Source organism: Lissotriton helveticus, chromosome 5_1, assembly GCF_964261635.1.
Source record: "Lissotriton helveticus chromosome 5_1, aLisHel1.1, whole genome shotgun sequence".
Lineage (NCBI taxonomy): Eukaryota > Metazoa > Chordata > Amphibia > Caudata > Salamandridae > Lissotriton > Lissotriton helveticus.
In genome coordinates, this window is record NC_136065.1 from 1,063,240,849 (window position 1) to 1,063,261,828 (window position 20,980).

The following is a 20,980-nucleotide window of genomic DNA, read 5'->3' on the forward strand; positions in this document are numbered from 1 at the left end:
TCAACCCAGATCTTTGTTCTGAGATCTACACACACACTCAGTTTACCATCTCGTTTACGGGCAACAACAAGGGGAGACAACCATATGGGTATGACATAGGACTTCCTTGTGGAGTAAATAGAACGTGAAAAATCTTTTCCTGCTTGTCAGATGACTATTGTTACATAGAGGTCTCCAAGAATTGAAAGAAGAATGCCTTGCCATCCAGATGGGTATTGTGACGTTGTTTCTCAGTAATAACATACTTGGTTGGCAGATCGAGATCGAAACTGACACTACTGGTTGGCCGAGTAAAGAGCATGCGCGGGTATTGTAAAACAACGTTGAAAGCAAGCAGGATACGTGGTTGGCAACACAGGTTACACGCTTGTGGTTGGCAACTCAGAAGACATGTGCGAGAATTGCAGCATTCAAATCTCGCGGTCACTCACCTAATGGATCGATGCGCGAGTGAAGCCGGGTGCGCGTGAAGATCAACAGTCAAGTAAGCATTTTTTAAAGTCTTAAAAACAAAGCGCATGCAAAAAGTTATCAATAATCTTTTGGTGTAATTTGACAACGATGATAGAACAAAAAAAATCAGCAAGGGGTCCGATAACGTTGTGTTACAGGAAACCTCAACAGTCGTGGTGGCAGAAGGATTAATCCATAGCACACTAGCGCTGATAAGAGGATAACCAAACAACTCTCCCTTGAGACGCTTGTCCAAACCACTCTCCCTTGTCACGTTTGCCAAGAACAATGCCCACTAGAATAAATACACTCGTCATGCCGATTTCAGAAGGAACGGAGTTAAAAAAAAAACGTCAGGGAGACAATATGGGTAATTGATAAGCCATCTAAATGAAATGACTTAGCTTGAAGTGTCCAATGGATGTGCCCGTCCTTAGATGATCGAAGATGCAGAGATCCAGAAGAGGAGTTGATGAGATTGATAGTTGAGGGTGTGACAGCAGATAGTCTTCTTGAAGAGAAAAAAAAATTAAAAAAAATCATGGAATAGTTATTTGATGCGTGGGTTCAGCTGTGTAGAGTCCTCATCGCCAAATTTTGTATTAACCTCAGGAAACAGGGTGAAATCTCAGCTTGAGTTTATTGAAAACTACACAGCTCATTTGCAGGTCACATCTCTCCTGGTCAGTTGACTCACCGTATTGAACCATAACATTCCAACTTTGACCAGATGCAGTGACATCATAAAGACAGTGACATATGTGAGCAAGTATCTAAACAAGGTTGCATGTAACTAGGAAGTACATATTAAAAACCTGAACATAGAATATAACGCACTGGTTACCTTTCATGAGGAAATTGTAAAATTGGGTATATCACCTAATCTCCCTGTGGCAGCCTGCGTTTGCTGTTGGTTGCCTGTCTACCGCCCATCGCTACTTACCTACACAGAATTCCTGTTGCACAGATTTCCCCTCTTGACCCCCGATCCCCTCTTCCTCCAGATCCCCCTCCTACCCAACTCTGCTCCACATTTGTTTTTTGTGCAGTTTTAAATTGCGGCAAAGACCACCTGAAGGTATTTGAGCACTTTACATTCACACCAGTTGCTTTACAGACACATTCATTTTTGAAGACACAGGGAGATTTAAGTGATTTGCCAAGCATAAAGGATGCTGAGCCGACGCCTAAACTCTAACCCAGTTTCCCAGCTCCATAGTCTGCAGCTGTGGCCCTTAAGCCACATCCTCTCCCAAAAGGATGCCACATTCTCTCTAGCCTCGGCCTCAGTCCACGATTTTTGATTACAGCCAAATCACTTAATCTCCCTGTGGCAGCCCACTTTTGCTATTGGTTGCCTGTCCACCCCCCTCCCGTCTCTGCTTGCCCCGCTGAACTTCGTTGCACAGACCCCCTCCTTCACCAACCGTGTTCACATTTCTTTGTGCAGTGTTATGTTGCGCCAACACCACCTGAAGGTATTGAAGCACTTTACGTTAGCACCAGTTACCCTACTCAAGGACACATTCATTTTTGTAGGCACTGCGAAATTAAGTGATTGGCCTCAAGTTTCAGCATCTGCTTAATTGATTTTGGGCAAGTTTACCAGCTCCATAGTTGGCAGCTCCGGCCCTTATGCCACACCGTCTCCCAAAAGGACGCTATCTCTAGCCTCAGCTGCACATTTTATGATTAAGGATAAACCACCTAATCTTTCAGTTTCTAAACACAACCAGCACTGCCAAAGCTAATAGGCTTTGTCTGTGCAAGATTGTTTTTAGGGATTGGCTAGACAGTGTAAGACTTGTTGTGTTCTCTATGGGCTTACAGGCCATGCATCGCCTACCGTTGGTAAATTTCAGCATTCCTCATTTTCTTTGCCATTCCTCATGGTGTTGCGGGCATCATGCCCTCTTGTGTTTGGCCCTCCCATAGCACATGGACAAAGTACATGTCACATTACACAGCTCCCAGTTTCTTTGTTTTCAAACACTCCATAAGAGTGCTTGTGTTTTCAGGCTGTCTCCCTTGACACAAACAGCATGTACATAAACAAATGTATTTCTTAAAATGTTAAAATATGAATAGCACTATTTTATTTTTTGCATGATCCGATGGTATTGGAGCACTTGCTCTGCCCTCAGTCTTGCCATAGCGCAACGCAAGCCGATGTTGTTGAAGAGCTGCTCACCAGTTACATTCCACAATGACATTAATTTTTGTCACTAATCCTGCTTCAATTAAGGTGTTTTTTTACTCCTGCACTCTCCCATTGTTGCTTGCCCATCCCCTCCTGCTTGACCCATACGACCCACTACCTCCCTCATCCCTGCCGCTTTTGTCTTTTTTATACAATCCGATGGTATTGGAGTGCTTGTTCCTTCCTCAGTCTTGTCATAGTGCTAAGACTAGCCGACGGCATTAGAGCACTTTAGTGCCTATTAGTTACTTTACACAATGAAACATTCATTGTAGTATGCAGGGGAAAGCGTGAGTGATTTGCCCAGAATAACAAACTGTTGTGCTGACCCAATAATTTGAACCTGGTTCACCAGTTCCCCTGTCGGAAGCTCTGGCTGTTACACCACATCCTCACTTCACTTCTGAGCTCCACAACAGTTTCTTACAATCACTTACACATTGTTCAGCAAATCCCAGTCAACACCGAACAGGCATTGGCAAAGCCAATAGATCTCCGCAAAGCCCAAGCTATTGGCCCAATAAATGTGATTGTCTGTTAGCCATGTTTAGCACCACCTCTGCTGTTCAGCATGGCTGAAAGTCACTGGAAAAAGTGCTGTGATGCAGCCAGCGCAGGCCATGTCATAGTGCTTTTTAGGGCTCGGACTCCTCCCCCTCCTGGGGGAGGAGTTAAGAGATCCTAATGTTATAAGAAAAAAAAAGAAGGGCCTTGGTGAGAGGAATTCCACACATTCCTTTGCGTTTTCTGGCATCTGGTCAGTGATTCGTCTTCCCTGTGCTGTGTATGTAGTAGCCTTGAAGTGATAGGCTGTAAGTAATGTACGCGTGCCCGATGTGGCATTTTGTGTGCGAGAGCGAGCATGGCAGAGTGATTAATCTTAATTACGAGCTGTCAGAGTGCCCGTGTAATGCAAGCCAGATGATGCGAACGCGTTCACAGCGGTGAGCGCGTTCAATGTTAAATGACGAGAGGCAGCAGGCGAGGCTCACAGAAGATGACTCATACATGCTCGTCCACACTGTAGTTCTTGTTTTAAGTTGCTACGGGGTGTCTTTTTTCTGCCTCTGCGTGACAGTCTGTAAGAATAATGAGCGATGGTGTGCTGACTGTTTATTTTTAGGGTCTGGGAAGGGGAGTGTGTCCGTCCGTTGTTTGAATGTGTGTAGGTTTCAGTTCAATGATCCAGAACACGGAGGAGAGAGACGTTGTCTACGTAATCAGATTTTTAAAAACTTCACTGCCCCACAGTTTCTAGAACAGGCTGTTGACTGCAAGACTGATGCACATTCCCAGACTTCCGTAATTTCTAATGAAGTTTAGGCATTTTGAACTTTCTGAACCCTGTCTGATGCAGCCACTTCACTAATACATAACAGAACAGGCACAGTTTCCCTCGCTGCTGTATAACCGCCAAATGGTTCCAAGCCCATACAGTCCATGGCCTCTCTGGAAAGGTTTCCAGGTGGATGCTAGTTCGCTGAGGGCAGGTGAGCAGAGTGCGAGTATGCAGGGTGAGCAGAGTGTGAGTATGCAGGGTGAGCAGTATGTAAGTATGCAGGGTGATCAGTATGTGGGTGTCCAGGGCCAGGAGTGTGTGAGTGTGCAGGGTCAGCAGTGTGTGAGCATGCAGGGTGAGCAGTACGTTGGTGTCCAGGGCCGGCAGTGTGTCAGTGTGCAGGGTCAGCAGTGTGTGAGTATGCAGGGTGAGCAGAGTGCGAGTATGCAGGGTGAGCAGAGTGCGAGTATGCAGGGTGAGCAGAGTGCGAGTATGCAGGGTGAGCAGAGTGCGAGTATGCAGGGTGAGCAGAGTGAGAGTATGCAGGGTGAGCAGAGTGAGAGTATGCAGGGTGAGCAGAGTGCGAGTATGCAGGGTGAGCAGAGTGCGAGTATGCAGGGTGAGCAGAGTGCGAGTATGCAGGGTGAGCAGAGTGCGAGTATGCAGGGTGAGCAGAGTGCGAGTATGCAGGGTGAGCAGAGTGCGAGTATGCAGGGTGAGCAGAGTGCGAGTATGCAGGGTGAGCAGAGTGCGAGTATGCAGGGTGAGCAGAGTGCGAGTTTGCAGGGTGAGCAGAGTGTGAGTATGCAGGGTGATCAGTATGTGGGTGTCCAGGGCCAGGAGTGTGTGTGTGCAGGGTGAGCAGTACGTTGGTGTCCAGGGCCGGCAGTGTGTGAGTAAGCAGGGTGATCAGTATACGAGTATACAGGGTGATCAGTATACGGGTGTCCAGGGCCAGCAGTGTGTGAGTGTGCAGGGTCAGCAGTGTGTGAGTATGCAGGGTGAGCAGAGTGCGAGTATGCAGGGTGAGCAGAGTGCGAGTATGCAGGGTGAGCAGAGTGCGAGTATGCAGGGTGAGCAGAGTGCGAGTATGCAGGGTGAGCAGAGTGCGAGTATGCAGGGTGAGCAGAGTGCGAGTATGCAGGGTGAGCAGAGTGCGAGTATGCAGGGTGAGCAGAGTGCGAGTATGCAGGGTGAGCAGAGTGCGAGTATGCAGGGTGAGCAGAGTGCGAGTATGCAGGGTGAGCAGAGTGCGAGTATGCAGGGTGAGCAGAGTGCGAGTGTGCAGGGCCAGGAGTGTGCGAGTGTGCAGGGTCAGGAGTGTGTGAGTGTGCAGGGTGAGCAGTACGTTGGTGTCCAGGGCCGGCAGTGTGTCAGTGTGCAGGGTCAGCAGTGTGTGAGTATGCAGGGTGAGCAGTGTTTGAGTATGCAGGGTGATCAGTATACGAGTATGCAGGGTGATCAGTATACGGGTGTCCAGGGCCAGCAGTGTCAGTGTGCAGGGTCAGCAGTGTGTGAGTATGCAGGGTGAGCAGAGTGCGAGTATGCAGGGTGAGCAGAGTGCGAGTATGCAGGGTGAGCAGAGTGCGAGTATGCAGGGTGAGCAGAGTGCGAGTATGCAGGGTGAGCAGAGTGCGAGTATGCAGGGTGAGCAGAGTGCGAGTATGCAGGGTGAGCAGAGTGCGAGTATGCAGGGTGAGCAGAGTGCGAGTATGCAGGGTGAGCAGAGTGCGAGTATGCAGGGTGAGCAGAGTGCGAGTATGCAGGGTGAGCAGAGTGCGAGTATGCAGGGTGAGCAGAGTGCGAGTATGCAGGGTGAGCAGAGTGCGAGTATGCAGGGTGATCAGTATACGAGTATGCAGGGTGATCAGTATACGGGTGTCCAGGGCCAGCAGTGTCAGTGTGCAGGGTGAGCAGTGTGTGAGTATGCAGGGTGAGCAGAGTGCGAGTATGCAGGGTGAGCAGAGTGCGAGTATGCAGGGTGAGCAGAGTGCGAGTATGCAGGGTGAGCAGAGTGCGAGTATGCAGGGTGAGCAGAGTGCGAGTATGCAGGGTGAGCAGAGTGCGAGTATGCAGGGTGAGCAGAGTGCGAGTATGCAGGGTGAGCAGAGTGCGAGTATGCAGGGTGAGCAGAGTGCGAGTATGCAGGGTGAGCAGAGTGCGAGTATGCAGGGTGAGCAGAGTGCGAGTATGCAGGGTGAGCAGAGTGCGAGTATGCAGGGTGAGCAGAGTGCGAGTATGCAGGGTGATCAGTATGTGGGTGTCCAGGGCCAGGAGTGTGTGTGTGTGTGTGCAGGGTCAGCAGTGTGTGAGCATGCAGGGTGAGCAGTACGTTGGTGTCCAGGGCCGGCAGTGTCAGTGTGCAGGGTCAGCAGTGTGTGAGTATGCAGGGTGATCAGTATACGAGTATACAGGGTGATCAGTATACGGGTGTCCAGGGCCAGCAGTGTGTCAGTGTGCAGGGTCAGCAGAGTGCGAGTATGCAGGGTGAGCAGAGTGCGAGTATGCAGGGTGAGCAGAGTGCGAGTATGCAGGGTGAGCAGAGTGCGAGTATGCAGGGTGAGCAGAGTGCGAGTATGCAGGGTGAGCAGAGTGCGAGTATGCAGGGTGAGCAGAGTGCGAGTATGCAGGGTGAGCAGAGTGCGAGTATGCAGGGTGAGCAGAGTGCGAGTATGCAGGGTGAGCAGAGTGCGAGTATGCAGGGTGAGCAGAGTGCGAGTATGCAGGGTGAGCAGAGTGCGAGTATGCAGGGTGAGCAGAGTGCGAGTATGCAGGGTGAGCAGAGTGCGAGTATGCAGGGTGAGCAGAGTGCGAGTATGCAGGGTGAGCAGAGTGCGAGTATGCAGGGTGATCAGTATGTGGGTGTCCAGGGCCAGGAGTGTGTGAGCATGCAGGGTGAGCAGTACGTTGGTGTCCAGGGCCGGCAGTGTCAGTGTGCAGGGTCAGCAGTGTGTGAGTATGCAGGGTGAGCAGTGTTTGAGTATGCAGGGTGATCAGTATACGAGTATACAGGGTGATCAGTATGTGGGTGTCCAGGGCCAGGAGTGTGTGTGTGTGCAGGGTCAGCAGTGTGTGAGTATGCAGGGTCAGCAGAGTGCGAGTATGCAGGGTGAGCAGAGTGCGAGTATGCAGGGTGAGCAGAGTGCGAGTATGCAGGGTGAGCAGAGTGCGAGTATGCAGGGTGAGCAGAGTGCGAGTATGCAGGGTGAGCAGAGTGCGAGTATGCAGGGTGAGCAGAGTGCGAGTATGCAGGGTGAGCAGAGTGCGAGTATGCAGGGTGAGCAGAGTGCGAGTATGCAGGGTGAGCAGAGTGCGAGTATGCAGGGTGAGCAGAGTGCGAGTATGCAGGGTGAGCAGAGTGCGAGTATGCAGGGTGAGCAGAGTGCGAGTATGCAGGGTGAGCAGAGTGCGAGTATGCAGGGTGAGCAGAGTGCGAGTATGCAGGGTGAGCAGAGTGCGAGTATGCAGGGTGAGCAGAGTGCGAGTATGCAGGGTGATCAGTATGTGGGTGTCCAGGGCCAGGAGTGTGTGTGTGTGCAGGGTCAGCAGTGTGTGAGCATGCAGGGTGAGCAGTACGTTGGTGTCCAGGGCCAGCAGTGTGTGAGTATGCAGGGTGAGCAGTACGTTGGTGTCCAGCGCCAGCAGTGTGTGAGTGTGCAGGGTGAGCAGTGTGTGACTTTGCAGGGTGAGCAGTGTGTGAGCGTGCAGGGTGAGCAGTATGCAGGGTTAACAGTGTGTGAGTGTGTAGGGTGAGCAGTGTGTGAGTGTGTAGGGTGAGCAGTGTGTGAGTGTGTAGGGTGAGCAGTGTGTGCGTGTGTAGGTTAAGCAGTGTGTGACTGTGCAGGGTGAGCAGTGTTTGAGTATGCAGGGTAATCACTATGTGAGTATGCAGGGTAATCAGCTTTTCACCAAGCTCACACACCACCAGCCGTCACTGCAAGCTTTCACCAGGCGCACACACACACCATTAACCATCAGTGCACACTTTCACCAGGCATACACACACCACCAGCCGTCAGTGCACGCTTTCACCAGGCACACAGAGTAGTGAGTGCAGAGTAGTGAGTGCAGAGTAGTGAGTAGAGTAGTGAGTAGTGAGTAGTGAGTGCAGAGTAGTGAGTAGTGAGTGCAGAGTAGTGAGTAGTGAGTGCAGAGTAGTGAGTAGTGAGTGCAGAGTAGTGAGTAGTGAGTGCAGAGTAGTGAGTAGTGAGTGCAGAGTAGTGAGTAGTGAGTGCAGAGTAGTGAGTAGTGAGTGCAGAGTAGTGAGTAGAGTAGTGAGTAGAGTAGATTAGTGAGTAGTGAGTGCAGAGTAGTGAGTAGTGAGTAGAGTAGTGAGTAGTGAGTAGAGTAGTGAGTAGTGAGTAGAGTAGTGAGTAGTGAGTGCAGAGTAGTGAGTAGTGAGTGCAGAGTAGTGAGTAGTGAGTGCAGAGTAGTGAGTAGTGAGTGCAGAGTAGTGAGTAGTGAGTGCAGAGTAGTGAGTAGTGAGTGCAGAGTAGTGAGTAGTGAGTAGTGAGTGCAGAGTAGTGAGTAGTGAGTGCAGAGTAGTGAGTAGTGAGTAGTGAGTGCAGAGTAGTGAGTAGTGAGTGCAGAGTAGTGAGTAGTGAGTGCAGAAGTGAGTAGAGTAGTGAGTAGAGTAGTGAGTAGTGAGTAGTGAGTAGTGAGTAGTGAGTAGTGAGTAGTGAGTAGTGAGTAGTGAGTAGTGAGTAGTGAGTAGTGAGTAGTGAGTAGTGAGTAGTGAGTAGTGAGTAGTGAGTAGTGAGTAGTGAGTAGTGAGTAGTGAGTAGTGAGTAGTGAGTAGTGAGTGTAGAGTAGAGAGTAGAGTAGAGTAGAGAGTAGAGTAGAGTAGAGAGTAGAGTAGAGTAGAGAGTAGAGTAGAGTAGAGAGTAGAGTAGAGTAGAGAGTAGAGTAGTGAGTAGAGTAGTGAGTAGAGTAGTGAGTAGAGTAGAGAGTAGAGTAGTGAGTAGAGTAGTGAGTAGAGTAGTGAGTAGAGTAGTGAGTAGAGTAGTGAGTAGAGTAGTGAGTAGAGTAGTGAGTAGAGTAGTGAGTAGAGTAGTGAGTAGAGTAGTGAGTAGTGAGTAGAGTAGTGAGTAGTGAGTAGAGTAGTGAGTAGAGTAGAGTAGTGAGTAGAGTAGAGTAGTGAGTAGAGTAGTGAGTAGGACATCACAGGCAGCAGCTGTGCAAGCTTCTTACACTCACAAGGAGACCACAGGCAGCAGAGGTGCAAGCTTCTCACACTCACAAGAAGGACATCACAGGCAGTAACGGTGCAATATTCGCACACTCACAAGGAGATCACTGGCAGTACACACCACATGAACACACTCCATAACACATAGCAACAATACATTGGCATTTACAATGCCATTAGCTCAAACTCAAATAAATCCGAGCCCGATTGCATTTCTAATGCTTGTTTGTTTTAGGAGGGGCAGGACAATAAACATGGGGTGGGGGAGGGGACTCTGCCTTGACTCTACATCCTGTGATTCTGGGCTTTCGGTGACTTTCTGCTACACTTAGTCATGCTGTCTAGCATTCTATCTGCTAAAAGACATTTACAAGGCCAATTTTTAGGGCATTGCGGAGTCCTATTGGCTTTTCCAATACTTCAATATATATTCAATTGTATCCATTTTTAAAGCCTAGTAAATTATGACCTTGCAGAGCACCAGGACAGGGAACACTTTATTGGGGCTCTTGAATGATTCCCTCACTATCACCCTCCAACAGTGCCTCTTATCTCTCCATAGCCCAGTGCTTCCCAAACTTTTTCGACCTGCGGCTCCCTTGACTTAATTGCCCATTGGCCGCGGCTCCATCATATCACTTTTTTTTTTTTACAGGTGCGGGATGTAAGCCCTACCTTGGGAGTACTTCCAGTTTTCTCCCTGACATTAATTGTGATGAAACTGATGAAGGTATTCTAAATATATTTATAGAAAAAATAAAAATAGAAGTCATTTAATAAACTTTCATTGGTTGAGTATGTATGTGTGCGTGTCTGCGTGTGCGTGCATGAACATTTGATGTAATTTCTTTCATTCTCTTCTGGGGATGACATAACCTCAGTCTCAAAGGTTGAACTAATATGGCAGAACCCCTGCAAATTAGTGATTTAGTTTAGAAACTGAAGGGCCCACATTGAAAGAGTAGAGCATGTGCAGAGCAAATTAGGGACTCCTCACTGTTCATGGCATACTATGTTACAGAGTCTGAGGGTCACTGCATGGGTCAAATGGACATCATAAGATAACTCTCCCCTTTTTTCCCTGCCATGTGCAAGGCAGAGACTGCTTACATTTATCACTATAAGAAAAGCTAATATTGAATATCACTTACTCCAGGATTGCTTGCAAGGTTATCATAAATCTGTCCAAAACCAGTAATAGTTTGTACTTTAAAAAGAAAAAGTTGCTTTACTACCTCAATTGGACATGGGGGGCCTACAAATCTTTACAAAAGTAGCACAACAATGATTTTATTTATTATATTGACGTCATTGGTTCCAGCAAGATAAAGTAACGTAACCAGTTTCTTCATAAAAGTTGGTGTGTAAACTTTAGACCAGTGCCAAGAGCTAAAGTTTCGAGCACAAACAATTAAAGTCTGAGGGCGAGCAGTGGGCCGGGCCTTGGCAGCGATGCCAGTAATTGCCAAAAAAAGGCAAGCGAAGTGCTGTACCCTGCATTTTAATTTACATGTCATTGAGGAAGCGGCAGTGATTAGGGCCGGCTGCTCGGCTCTGACAGATGACCGCTCTAAGAGGGTTAGGGCCTAACCCTCTTCTTAGAGATGTCCTCTGTCAGAGCCGAGCAGTCTGCCCTAATCACTACTTACTGCAGTCTTCCTCAAAGACATGTACATTAAAATGCGGCCTGCAACACTTGACTTTGCTGGCTTTGGCACTTAGTGGTCTCGCTGCACAAGCCCGGCCAGCTGCTCGCCCTAACAGTTATGCAGCAAGTGCCAAAGCCAGGAAAGTCAAATGTTGCAGCCCGCATTTTACTTTACACGTCATTCATTATTATATTTTTCAATTCTACCACCAACGAAGCGCATGGGTGAACCTACTTGTATGTAAAGAGGGTCTCGAGTTGCGGAGGAACCCAGGCAGCAATAACGCTTGGCATCTCTGAATATGCATCGTATGCCTGACCTGTCTACACTACGTGAAGCACGTACGTGCGTATGGCGGTTGTACGCTTTGGGCCAAGCCATGATTCCTGATTTTACAGGTGGCACTTTCAACTCCACCATACGCTGCGCTGCAGCTGGCCCAAACCACGATTACTGATGCCGGCTGACGGGTACCCCTGGTATTTATGCGCTGCGACTGGGCCAAATCAAGCTGCCTGACGCTTCTGGTAGAGCCTTTAATGCCCCCTGTAAACCTTTTTCGGAGAGAAAAAAGACTTGATTTTTTAATTGTTCATATTACAACACCAGATAGGTTCCCTACATTTCAAAGACGTGAGAGCGGCGCCCCTCGCTAGTCCTAATGGCGCACCAAGGTGCCGTGGCGCACCGTTTGGGAACCACCGCCATAGCCCCTCTCACATGTATGTTTTATAGCGTGTAGGGTGTTGGAGCATTTTACATCACACACATACAGAGACAATCAATCATACGTGTGTAAATCTGAATAGAAAATGTTTAATAAAACAGATGGGTCTACAAGGTGTAGGATTAAAGTCACCTATACTGGTAGGGATTTTTTTTAGAGTCCTTGGTCTGGGTATACACTGACTCAGGATTCAGAATGTAACAGTGGTTGGGGGGGGGGGGTGACCATGCAAAAAGGAATTTATTTTTTTCAAAACAAACCCATTTTTTTCAAAATTAGGATAATGAAAGACTGGGGGGAAAAAACATAACCCTCTAACCTAGATTATGATAAATTATAAACTGCAGTAAGAAAATGAGCTATGTGAGAAAAGCAGTAACCCATTAAGCTATGAACATAAGATACTGTTCTGTGATCTGCATAGTACGCGCTCTTTGCACTACCTCAGAAGAGTCGAAACTGCCACTAGACCTAATTCCAATCTCTCAGCAGGTGAATGAATCACCAGTTATTTTGACACTTTTATTGTTGTCTGGAACCTCTTGGATATACAAGGAACTCTGCAGTGCTTTTAAAACTGTTGCCCTGCTACAAACCGGCCTCCAGTAACGACAGAGGCCGTCCACCCTTCCAGCCTCCTGTGGAAACACCAGCTTCCCCATATGGCCAGTCCAGCCTTGCTTCTAGTACTATAACACAAACCTCTGATACATGTGGGACTTATTCCCAAATCAAAAATTGATCTCCATTTCTTGGAGGAATTTATAGAGAAGATGTCTTCCACTTTGCAGTACATACTAAGATCATAACTTTAAACACATTCTGGAGTGCCTAATTCCAGCATTTCTGGACTCGTCCGATGACTAGGATCTACTATTTTTGCTGCTGACGAACACATCTGCCAAATATAATGTGACTCCCCTGTCTAGTATAATGTCCTGTGCCACCACTAAACCAGAATAGCATGCTCGCTCAGTGGCCTGCAGACCTAAGCACTGACACTATAAGCAATTTGTCATTTTGTTGTGCACAAACCAGAGCAATATCATTGAACGGGTAATACGTATCTGTCACAAATACCTGCACAGGATGTGTGACACCCCTGCAAGCATGATGAAGCATGGACTTTTGTCCGACTCCCTGCTGTAGATGTGTTGCCCCTGATGCAGATTATTTTCATCTACAGTGGTCTTGCCCAGTGGTTGCAACATTCTGGACCCAGGTAACACGTGTACTTGATGTAAGGATAGACCGCACAGCCCCCATTTCCCATATGACTATTACTGGCAGGTGTATTGTACACTCCTAAGCACTATAGGAAATTGCTGTGACTGTCCTTTTTGGTCCACAGACTGGTGGCTCTGAGGTGGGGAAGGGGCAACGGGTCCCCAAGTTTAAATGTTGGTTGAAAGATAGGATTATGTGCTGTGAATTGTTGGAACTGTATGCAGATACCCTGCCACCCTCACAGTTGCAGCTCCTCCATAGGGGCATTTGGGCATTGCCCCACTGCATTCTCGCAGTGCAAGAAGCAGAAACATAAAATGGTAAAAACGACCATTTTATATTTCTGCTTCTCACACTGTGAGCAAGCAGAAGTGCCTGGTTGTGGGAGGGCGGATGGGCGATCTTGCTCGAGGGCAGGGGGGAATGGCTTTCCCACTGTTGTGGGTACTGACTGGGAGCTCCAGAGCCGCCCAAACAGTCAGTACCCACAACAGTGGGTAAGCCACACCCCTGCCCTCGAGCAGGACCGCCCACTCTCCCTTTTTCCTACATGGAGAAAATGGAGCGGTTGGGGCGCTCTCCTGCTGCGCCTCACCAATCACAATGCTGCCATTTCAGCGTTGTGATTGGCTCCCATGTTAAGTCCCGGCCGGCGGCGGCATGACTAGCGGGCCGTGACCGGCAGCGTGACCAATCACCACACGGCAGCCTCGGAGGAAGCGCGGACTCCAGGGAGAAAGAAAGACTATCGTTACTAGCTGGCTGAGATTTGGGGAAGAAATCTTGCACGGCGCAAGCTGGAGATTAAGTAAGTTACTGAGTAGTGTTTCGGTCAATGTGCTGCACCGGCTTGTGTAGGTATTGTAGCCCAATATGGTGCTTTAAACATGGTAATGTTCATCTGTTTGCGGTGACATCTTTTTGTCTTTCATTGCCTATTATCTCTATACAAAAAGGTGCAATTAGCATTTGAAATAGCAACTCGGAGTGCCGACATGTTGAATTCTTCCAGAACTCTTCACAGCCTTCCCTCTTTCCTCGGCCTGGCGTTATCCTTCAGGGCTTTCCTCCAGCAAAAAGCATCCGATAGTGCAGAATTCTGTCTGTTGTGGCCCCAAAAATCCGATTTCTTGAATCTTGTTTGTCTGTATTTATTTATCCCTCTTTTCTGTGTGAATTATTTCCGCAGTCCTCTCCAATGAGGGAAAAATAAATGTCTGTTTCCTTCTCCACTACTTGTAAGCTACTTGTGAATATTTGCTTCCAAGACATGTTGATAATGTGTAAACGTGCAATTTCTGAAAGCCTTTTTTTAGCATGGACATGTTTCAGACAAAAAAGTTTGCTGTGCTTTATAAACATGCAGCAGCTTTCCTCAAATTTTAAACTGCAACTTTGTAATTGCTTTCGCTGTCCGGTGTCCAGTAGGGGCTCCCTTGTCTCTTGCTAAATGCTACTGGGGGGAAAGGTGAGCATTTCAGCAGTAATGAATTCTTATCTTTATCCTGCGTCAGTGCGAGAACACCGGAGGTTTTATAATCTTTAAAGCACAATCACAATGGTGTTGTCAGTTATGCCAGACAATCACACTTATTGGGAAACGTGTGTGTGGTGGGGTTGGGTGGAGGTGGTGGAGCTGGAGGTTTTCTGCTGCTAATCAAGCTGACGGGATTAAGGCTAGAATAAGAGCTGATTTCCTTCAGTGATGAGTGCTCGGCAGCTTTCTGCTTTGTCTCATTTCAGCTGCAGTTATTGGGCTCACATGAAATATTGTGTTTATATTAACTGTGTAATCGATTGAATGAAGTGGGGTGTCAACTGCGAACCTGCACGGTGTTTTGCAACCCATTACATATTTGCAGCGCTTATTTTAAACGCTATTTTCCAAAGTGCTAATTATCACTCCCCGGTCAGAGCCTGTTTATTTTCATAATATGGGCGATGGGGAGAGGAGGGGGTGTTTATGATCGCAAATAAGACCTAACTGATTTGGAGTTTTGGGAAAATGGGGCTTTGGAAATTGTGCAAAGTTCCCATGTGTGCCATGATATTCAATATGCTGTATTTTTTTTGTGAAGCTGGACACTGCCTACACATTCCATGTGTAACTCAGAAACCGTCATACATTTGAAATGTAAATATTCCAGAAGCTGCGAAGAGCGAATTAAAATATGAACCACAAAGCTGTCATTTGAAGACTGATTACGTGCTGCAATGCATGTCACGAGACTCGTGAAAATGGCATATGGATTTACAAAATGTTATATTTGTCTGACAGCACACACTCCTCTGATAAGATATAAACCGTCCGCATTGTGTTGAGTGGTCTGCATTAGTACATGTGTACTGGGTTGCTTGTGTTGACTGGTGAGTGTGGTGTTATCCCAGCCAGCTGTTTTTGTCTGCGTTTGTGTGCATGCAAGGAGTCTGTCTGGAACTTAAGGAGTTTTCCTTCTTGGAGGGGGTTGTTGTCTGGTCTGCTACTGTTTGTGCTCTCTAAGTAGTTGGGTTGGCTCACTTCACTCTCTTACGATGTACAACTCAGCCCCTAGTTTTATGCCTCGCCACTTTGAAATGTCACCAGCCGCCACTGCTCCTTCATCCATGCTGAGTTTTGGGGGCCTCTTCAAGAATATGTAAGCAGATTAGATGCGAATGGACAATCAACGCAAAAATGGACATGTGGGAGCAAAATTGAGAGATGAGATGGAGCCTCAACACAGCATGAGACACGTTGGGGCAGTGTATGGAGACCAGGATTCTGGGGGTCGGAGGAGTCTGGGTCTATAATACTTACTGTGAATAACATAAGCTAATACCAAGATGGACTGATTTAGGATGTGGTTTTGCTGGACTGCTGTTTTGGTTGTGCAAGTAACTTCTAAGAAATACATGTTTCTTTTTATTTTAATGGAGGACTGATTCATCAGGTTCCCTATCTTTATGCTGCATTGGATCCAGTAGCTGTAAGTCTTCTAGGTTGTCTGAAATCAGTTGCATCTGTTTGGCAATTGAGTGAAGGGATAGTGATGGGTCATACTTTAACTGTCTGTGTCCAACTTTCAGTTAAAATCCTTTTAGGTAATCCTTTTATTCAAATAAACTTAGATCTTCGTTGAGGTCATAATAAAGCCCTGCAAAGCAGCTTCAACTTGCTCCGTGGTGCCAACTTCGACTGCTTCACAATTCAACTTGCAAAATACCTCCGTACCTTTTTCTGTTTTGGAACTTCTGGCTTCAGAAGCTGTGGTCTGCACCCAAGGGAGCAGGTGCTGAAGTATTTACCATTTGAATGACCTCGCTCACAACGCTATGGTTAACTACTTAAGTCAGATTTCTGAAAGCACTCCAGTGAAAAATGTAATACTTTGAGGCCCACCACAATGTGAGCAATAAATGTGCTGCCCATGTTTGGTAAATCAAAGGCTCTGGCCAAAGACTGTTCAAGGAACCAATATTTGGCAAGATTGCCTGCAAGTATTCGGCAAAATGACTGCAGATTAAATATTCAATCTGTGCTCTTGTAAGATGACCTTTTTTTTTTTATCCCCCTCAAGGTCTATTTTCATTGTACTGCTTTAATATGCAACATATTGGCTCCGGATTCTCCTCTATGCTCCAAGATGTGCCCAAATTCACGTAGAAGACGAGGTAACTAATGCAGAGTTGATCCTGAATGCACATGCATTAAATAATTTTATAATACCGGTACCTCACTATTCTTTCTTTCCTTCAATAGAAATTTCAGATTCCTCTAAAGGTAGCTTGGTGAGCTTGCTGGGCCCCGTTATCTTCCAAGACTCTAAACTGGAGAGAAATAGCGAAGGTAGGTACAACTTAAACTCATTATGTTGTCTTTAGTTATTACGGCTGACCAGATGTTTACCTATTTTCAGCTGTCTTTTTAGAAACCCGCGTTATCCAGAGTTATTGAGAGTAATAGGGAAAAAAACATCTATCTTAATGTTCCTCTAGGTCATTACTTTGAATGCCACGGAATAATGGTACAATCATACCTGTTCTATTGCTTTCTAAGATGAATTTTAATAAAACACTGTATTGAAAAGCAAATCATGAAACTCCAGCAGAACTTGACCTCTCATAGTTCCTAATATGGCTCTCTGTGGCAGTATCAAAAATGGAACTGGGCTGATCCCACAGTAAACTTCTGGGTTCCATGCTCTACCAGACCGGAAAATAGAGCTGTAAGAAGGCGTAAGTGGTGATGTAGCCACCAGAGTAGACCGACATTGCGGACATTTGGTTCCAGTGTCTAGACTAGAGCAACACCACTTGCCAGTCCTGACTCTTTATACCACTGCATGTTACGTTGCAGAGCCAACTTCTGCTTCTGACTCTGTAAGTATGGACTCACCAGTTTCAGCATGCAAAGATATAGCGGCTAAAAAGCTAGGACTATTTAAGAGTAAACCTTTCACGTTGGTATGTGGCAGCCATGATAAAAACTCATTGAATCTTGGTAATGTTTTCCCTAATTGTGCTGCGACTTATGCAAACCGGTATTAGTGAATTGAACTAGATGGTGCTTAGTGTCTTGGTGGGATGCTACTCTGAATGCCTCGGGATGGTGACATTCTGCCTAGGATGGTACCATGATTTGAAAGGTTCATCTTCATGAGCAAAGTGTAGCTTTCATAGTACCACGGGCAACATCTGCATTGGCTATTGCGCATAAAAAATAAACTATAGCAACTGATGACCACCTTATTTATTACTGCCATCACAGGAGAACTGCTGTACATTCATAACTTTAAAAAGACTGTCTGGTTACAGGAGATTTCTTCCTATGTAGTGTATTGTCTCTTTGTTCTGTTTCATAACCTATGGGGTTTTTCTTTGTTGCAGTATGAACCCTTTTTCATTTGAAATGTAGTTTGTTTTTTTCTACCAAGTAGTGTTTTAAGCTTGTTTATTTCCCAATATTTTCAATTTCTATTATTCATAGTATAATTTCCAAATTTTCAATAGCTGCACCAGTTAGGTGAATGTGTGTGTATACACTTTTTTCTTTTCTTATTGAAGAAATCCAAGGTTAAAGTGATATTATAGTTGGGTGTTGAAATTGAGTTTAAACTAACATAAACCTCTTAAATTCAAAAGTTATAGTTTATATTGAGACCCACCTGAGAGGACTAGGGTACCACCAGCTATTGAATTTGGTTTACCTGAGTGGAATGTTGGAGCTAGTACAGGAATGAGGGACAACCCTCGAAGATGTCCAGTGACTAAATCACTGACAACAGATGTTAACTATGCATGTGGTCCCAGCATCTTCTAGTGCTTCATGCAGCTCTCTGCAATATACAGTACTCCCCTCTACCTTTTGACTTGGTTTGCACTATACAAATACCACCTACGTACCCCATACCTCTTAATTTTACCTACATGAGGGAGAAATTAATTGGATAGTAAGTGGCAGTGCCCAAGTATCTCGGCCCTATTCAGTCCTGCCGGTAACTGGCTCCAAAACAAAAGGCTGTAGTAAAATATCAGAGCGTGTGACCATTACAGAACAGGTAACCTGTCTGGGAGGAAGAAGCTCCAGCTGTTGCACATCCTGGAAATTTTAGAAAACCACATTCCAAGCCTTTAGTGAAAGGGAAACAAGTTAAAACACTTCAGAAGCCATTATAGGAAGACAGAGGTAAAATGAAATGCCAAGTGCATATCTAATGCAAAACAAAGATGGAGTGGTGTCGAGCTAAAGTGTGCAAAGGTATCATTGAAAGATCAACCTCAAATGGGGTCCAATATTTCTTTGCAGTCATCCTCAAATGCAGGAAATTAAAGCACACAACCTATTGTCTTAGAGGGAGAATCTGCTGTCCAGGCATGTGTACCTGAAAGCCGCAGTACACTTAATACTAATACACCTAGTTCCTTAGTGTTGATATTGATTCTCAAAGGTCTGCATCATGCCCCCCTAGGCTGTCATGCTTTAAATATTGTTGCCAAAGTATGTGGGGATGGGACTGAAGAAAACTGCATTGATACATTCATGTCATGCATAAACCAATTTGGCAACTCGTTTATTGATGGTCTCGGACTGTATTGGAAACATGTAGATGCTAATGCCCTGTGTAGATGGAACATCTACATTCTGATAGACTGTGTAAAACGCAATGTTCCCACCAATAGTTTGTCTTCAATTGGTAGAGAGTGACTTACTGCTGGCTGAAATGTCAGTGGGAGGTGCTTGACTCTCGACTTCTAGGTATTTATGGAAAATGTTGTAATTGTATAAATAAAATGACTCCTTACCTGCTTTGACGAGAAGTTAGTTACTGAACTAGTTAAATGGTGTAGCCTTCCCCCTGTAACTGCTTCGTAGGCAATGGGTATGGGAACCTAAGTATTATTGTTTCTCTTTCAGATCCAGTGACTTCAATTTTATCAGATAAATTCCCTGCACATCTAAATGAGGGCGCTTTGTCCATTGTGGTGGTTGTGGTGGTTGTTCTCATCTGTTTTGCAGTGGTTTCCTTGGTTGTATTAAAGTTTAGACCCTCAAAAAAATTTTGGTAAAATGATATGCAATAAAATGTGGATGCAGTTATCTGCCTCTTGTTGTTTTCCTTCTAGCAAATTCTTCTCCATTGCACTAGTTTCTCTCATAAATCAAAATCTTTCAAAATGTATTTGCATACAACTTTGTACTAATCTGCATTTGTTATGATCATGTTTTTTCATATTAAAGTTAACCACAGTAATGTAGCTCACACTATAGACTGGCTTACATTGTAGTGTTTACATATATTAAAATTGTGTATTCTAATAATAATTATAAGATGTTCAATCCCATTTAGCCATAGTAGGGTAGGCTTTAGTTTGGTGACCTATTTTAACAGTTGAAGTGCATTTTGTTGCGTGTCTTTTCTTGTTTCACTTTCTCATAACCAAGCTGCAGATTCATATTTTAATTGCTAGAGTACAATGTATTGTTATGATAAACAGTGAGAATTCATGGGGGTGAAGACCGTGGCAGACGGTAACATTTGCAAGTGGTGGGGCGTAAAATGATTGATCGTGCACGACTCGCATTGCCTGGGGCAAGATTGATCTTTTGTTTCAAGCACCCTGAATATTTACTACTTGCAGATGTGATGAATCTTGCACACTCTGCCTGTGATCTGCGACAGCTGGTCTGCTGCTTTCTGTGGTTTTTATATGTCCAAATTATTGATAAATAAAGAAACTCACACTAGCTCGTCGGATTGTTTTCTTCAATAGGCAGAATGGGAAAAGAGTTGCCTCACTCAAACAAAAGCTGCTATAAATAATTAGTGCCTCCTAGCAGAACATTGCCACTAAATATTGCGTCATTTTTTTCAAAGGTCCATTACAATAAAGGTCTCTTATCAGGCTCTATTTTATACAGAAATATTTGATCGCACAGCGGCCACATAGATATTCTGAATGAATCCTGCCTTAAGTTTCAGCTGTGACCGAGATGTCCCCCGCCTAGCGCTTCATACGTCAGAAGAGGCGTCCAAGCGTACCAGCAGCAGCAGTAACGTTACACCAGTGCTTTAAGCCAGGGCCGCCGGTACTGTCCGGTATGGGGCAGTACTACCACTCAAGTCACCAGCACTGTTTTTTTATTATATTACTAGTGGACTACTATTATGAATGAATAAGTCGCCGTGTGTTGTGGCTGCTTAACACTACAGTCTGAGTCCTGCCGCCTCGCCTCCCCATCGCTTTTCAATGCGCCCGGCTCCTTCCCGGCGAGGCCTACTAGTAGTGGCTTGCCACTTGTGCTTGGCTTGGTAATCGCTGCGCTGCCAGTTCACACAGTGCGCGACGCGTGAAAAATTTAAAACGTTTAAAAATTATTAGTCATTTCGTCGATAACTTTGGCTGTGCGCTTCTTTGCACTGCAGTTAGTTTTAGTTTATTATCCTCCCAGACCTCCTGATAAGACATGCAGCACCCCAGTATGTATGATGCCACCCACCACACACGCACACCGGTCTGTCCGCACACACGCATTCTAAGTGTAGTGACTGTTTGACCTCGATCAGTCATCATGATCTCACACACTGACTTACGTGGTTTCATCAGAACTGACACTCTCACACTGTTAGTCACTAGCCGACAGAAGAAGACAATGACTGCACAGGCACGACGAGTCACTAGGTCTGACCTGACGAGGTCTACGCTCACTCTCCTCGTGACTCTGGTGTTGCGGCCGTCCACACCATGGCGCGGTGACGTCCCCACAGCGGCCAACGCT

The 20,980-nt window shown here is 46.0% G+C and overlaps 1 protein-coding gene across 1 annotated transcript in view; it reads left to right on the top strand.

Annotated features, from left to right (window-relative positions):
- The window catches only part of LOC144753489 (zona pellucida sperm-binding protein 2-like), a 274,324-nt gene extending 254,386 nt beyond the window's left edge, over positions 1-19,938 (top strand). Inside the window, exons 16-18 of the mRNA XM_078641160.1 lie at positions 16,281-16,374; positions 16,463-16,549; positions 19,118-19,938. Coding sequence (XP_078497286.1) covers positions 16,281-16,374; positions 16,463-16,549; positions 19,118-19,269 — 333 coding nt within the window. The 3' untranslated portion in view covers positions 19,270-19,938. The remainder of the gene's footprint in view (positions 1-16,280; positions 16,375-16,462; positions 16,550-19,117) is intronic.
- The last annotated feature ends 1,042 nt before the right edge of the window (positions 19,939-20,980 follow it).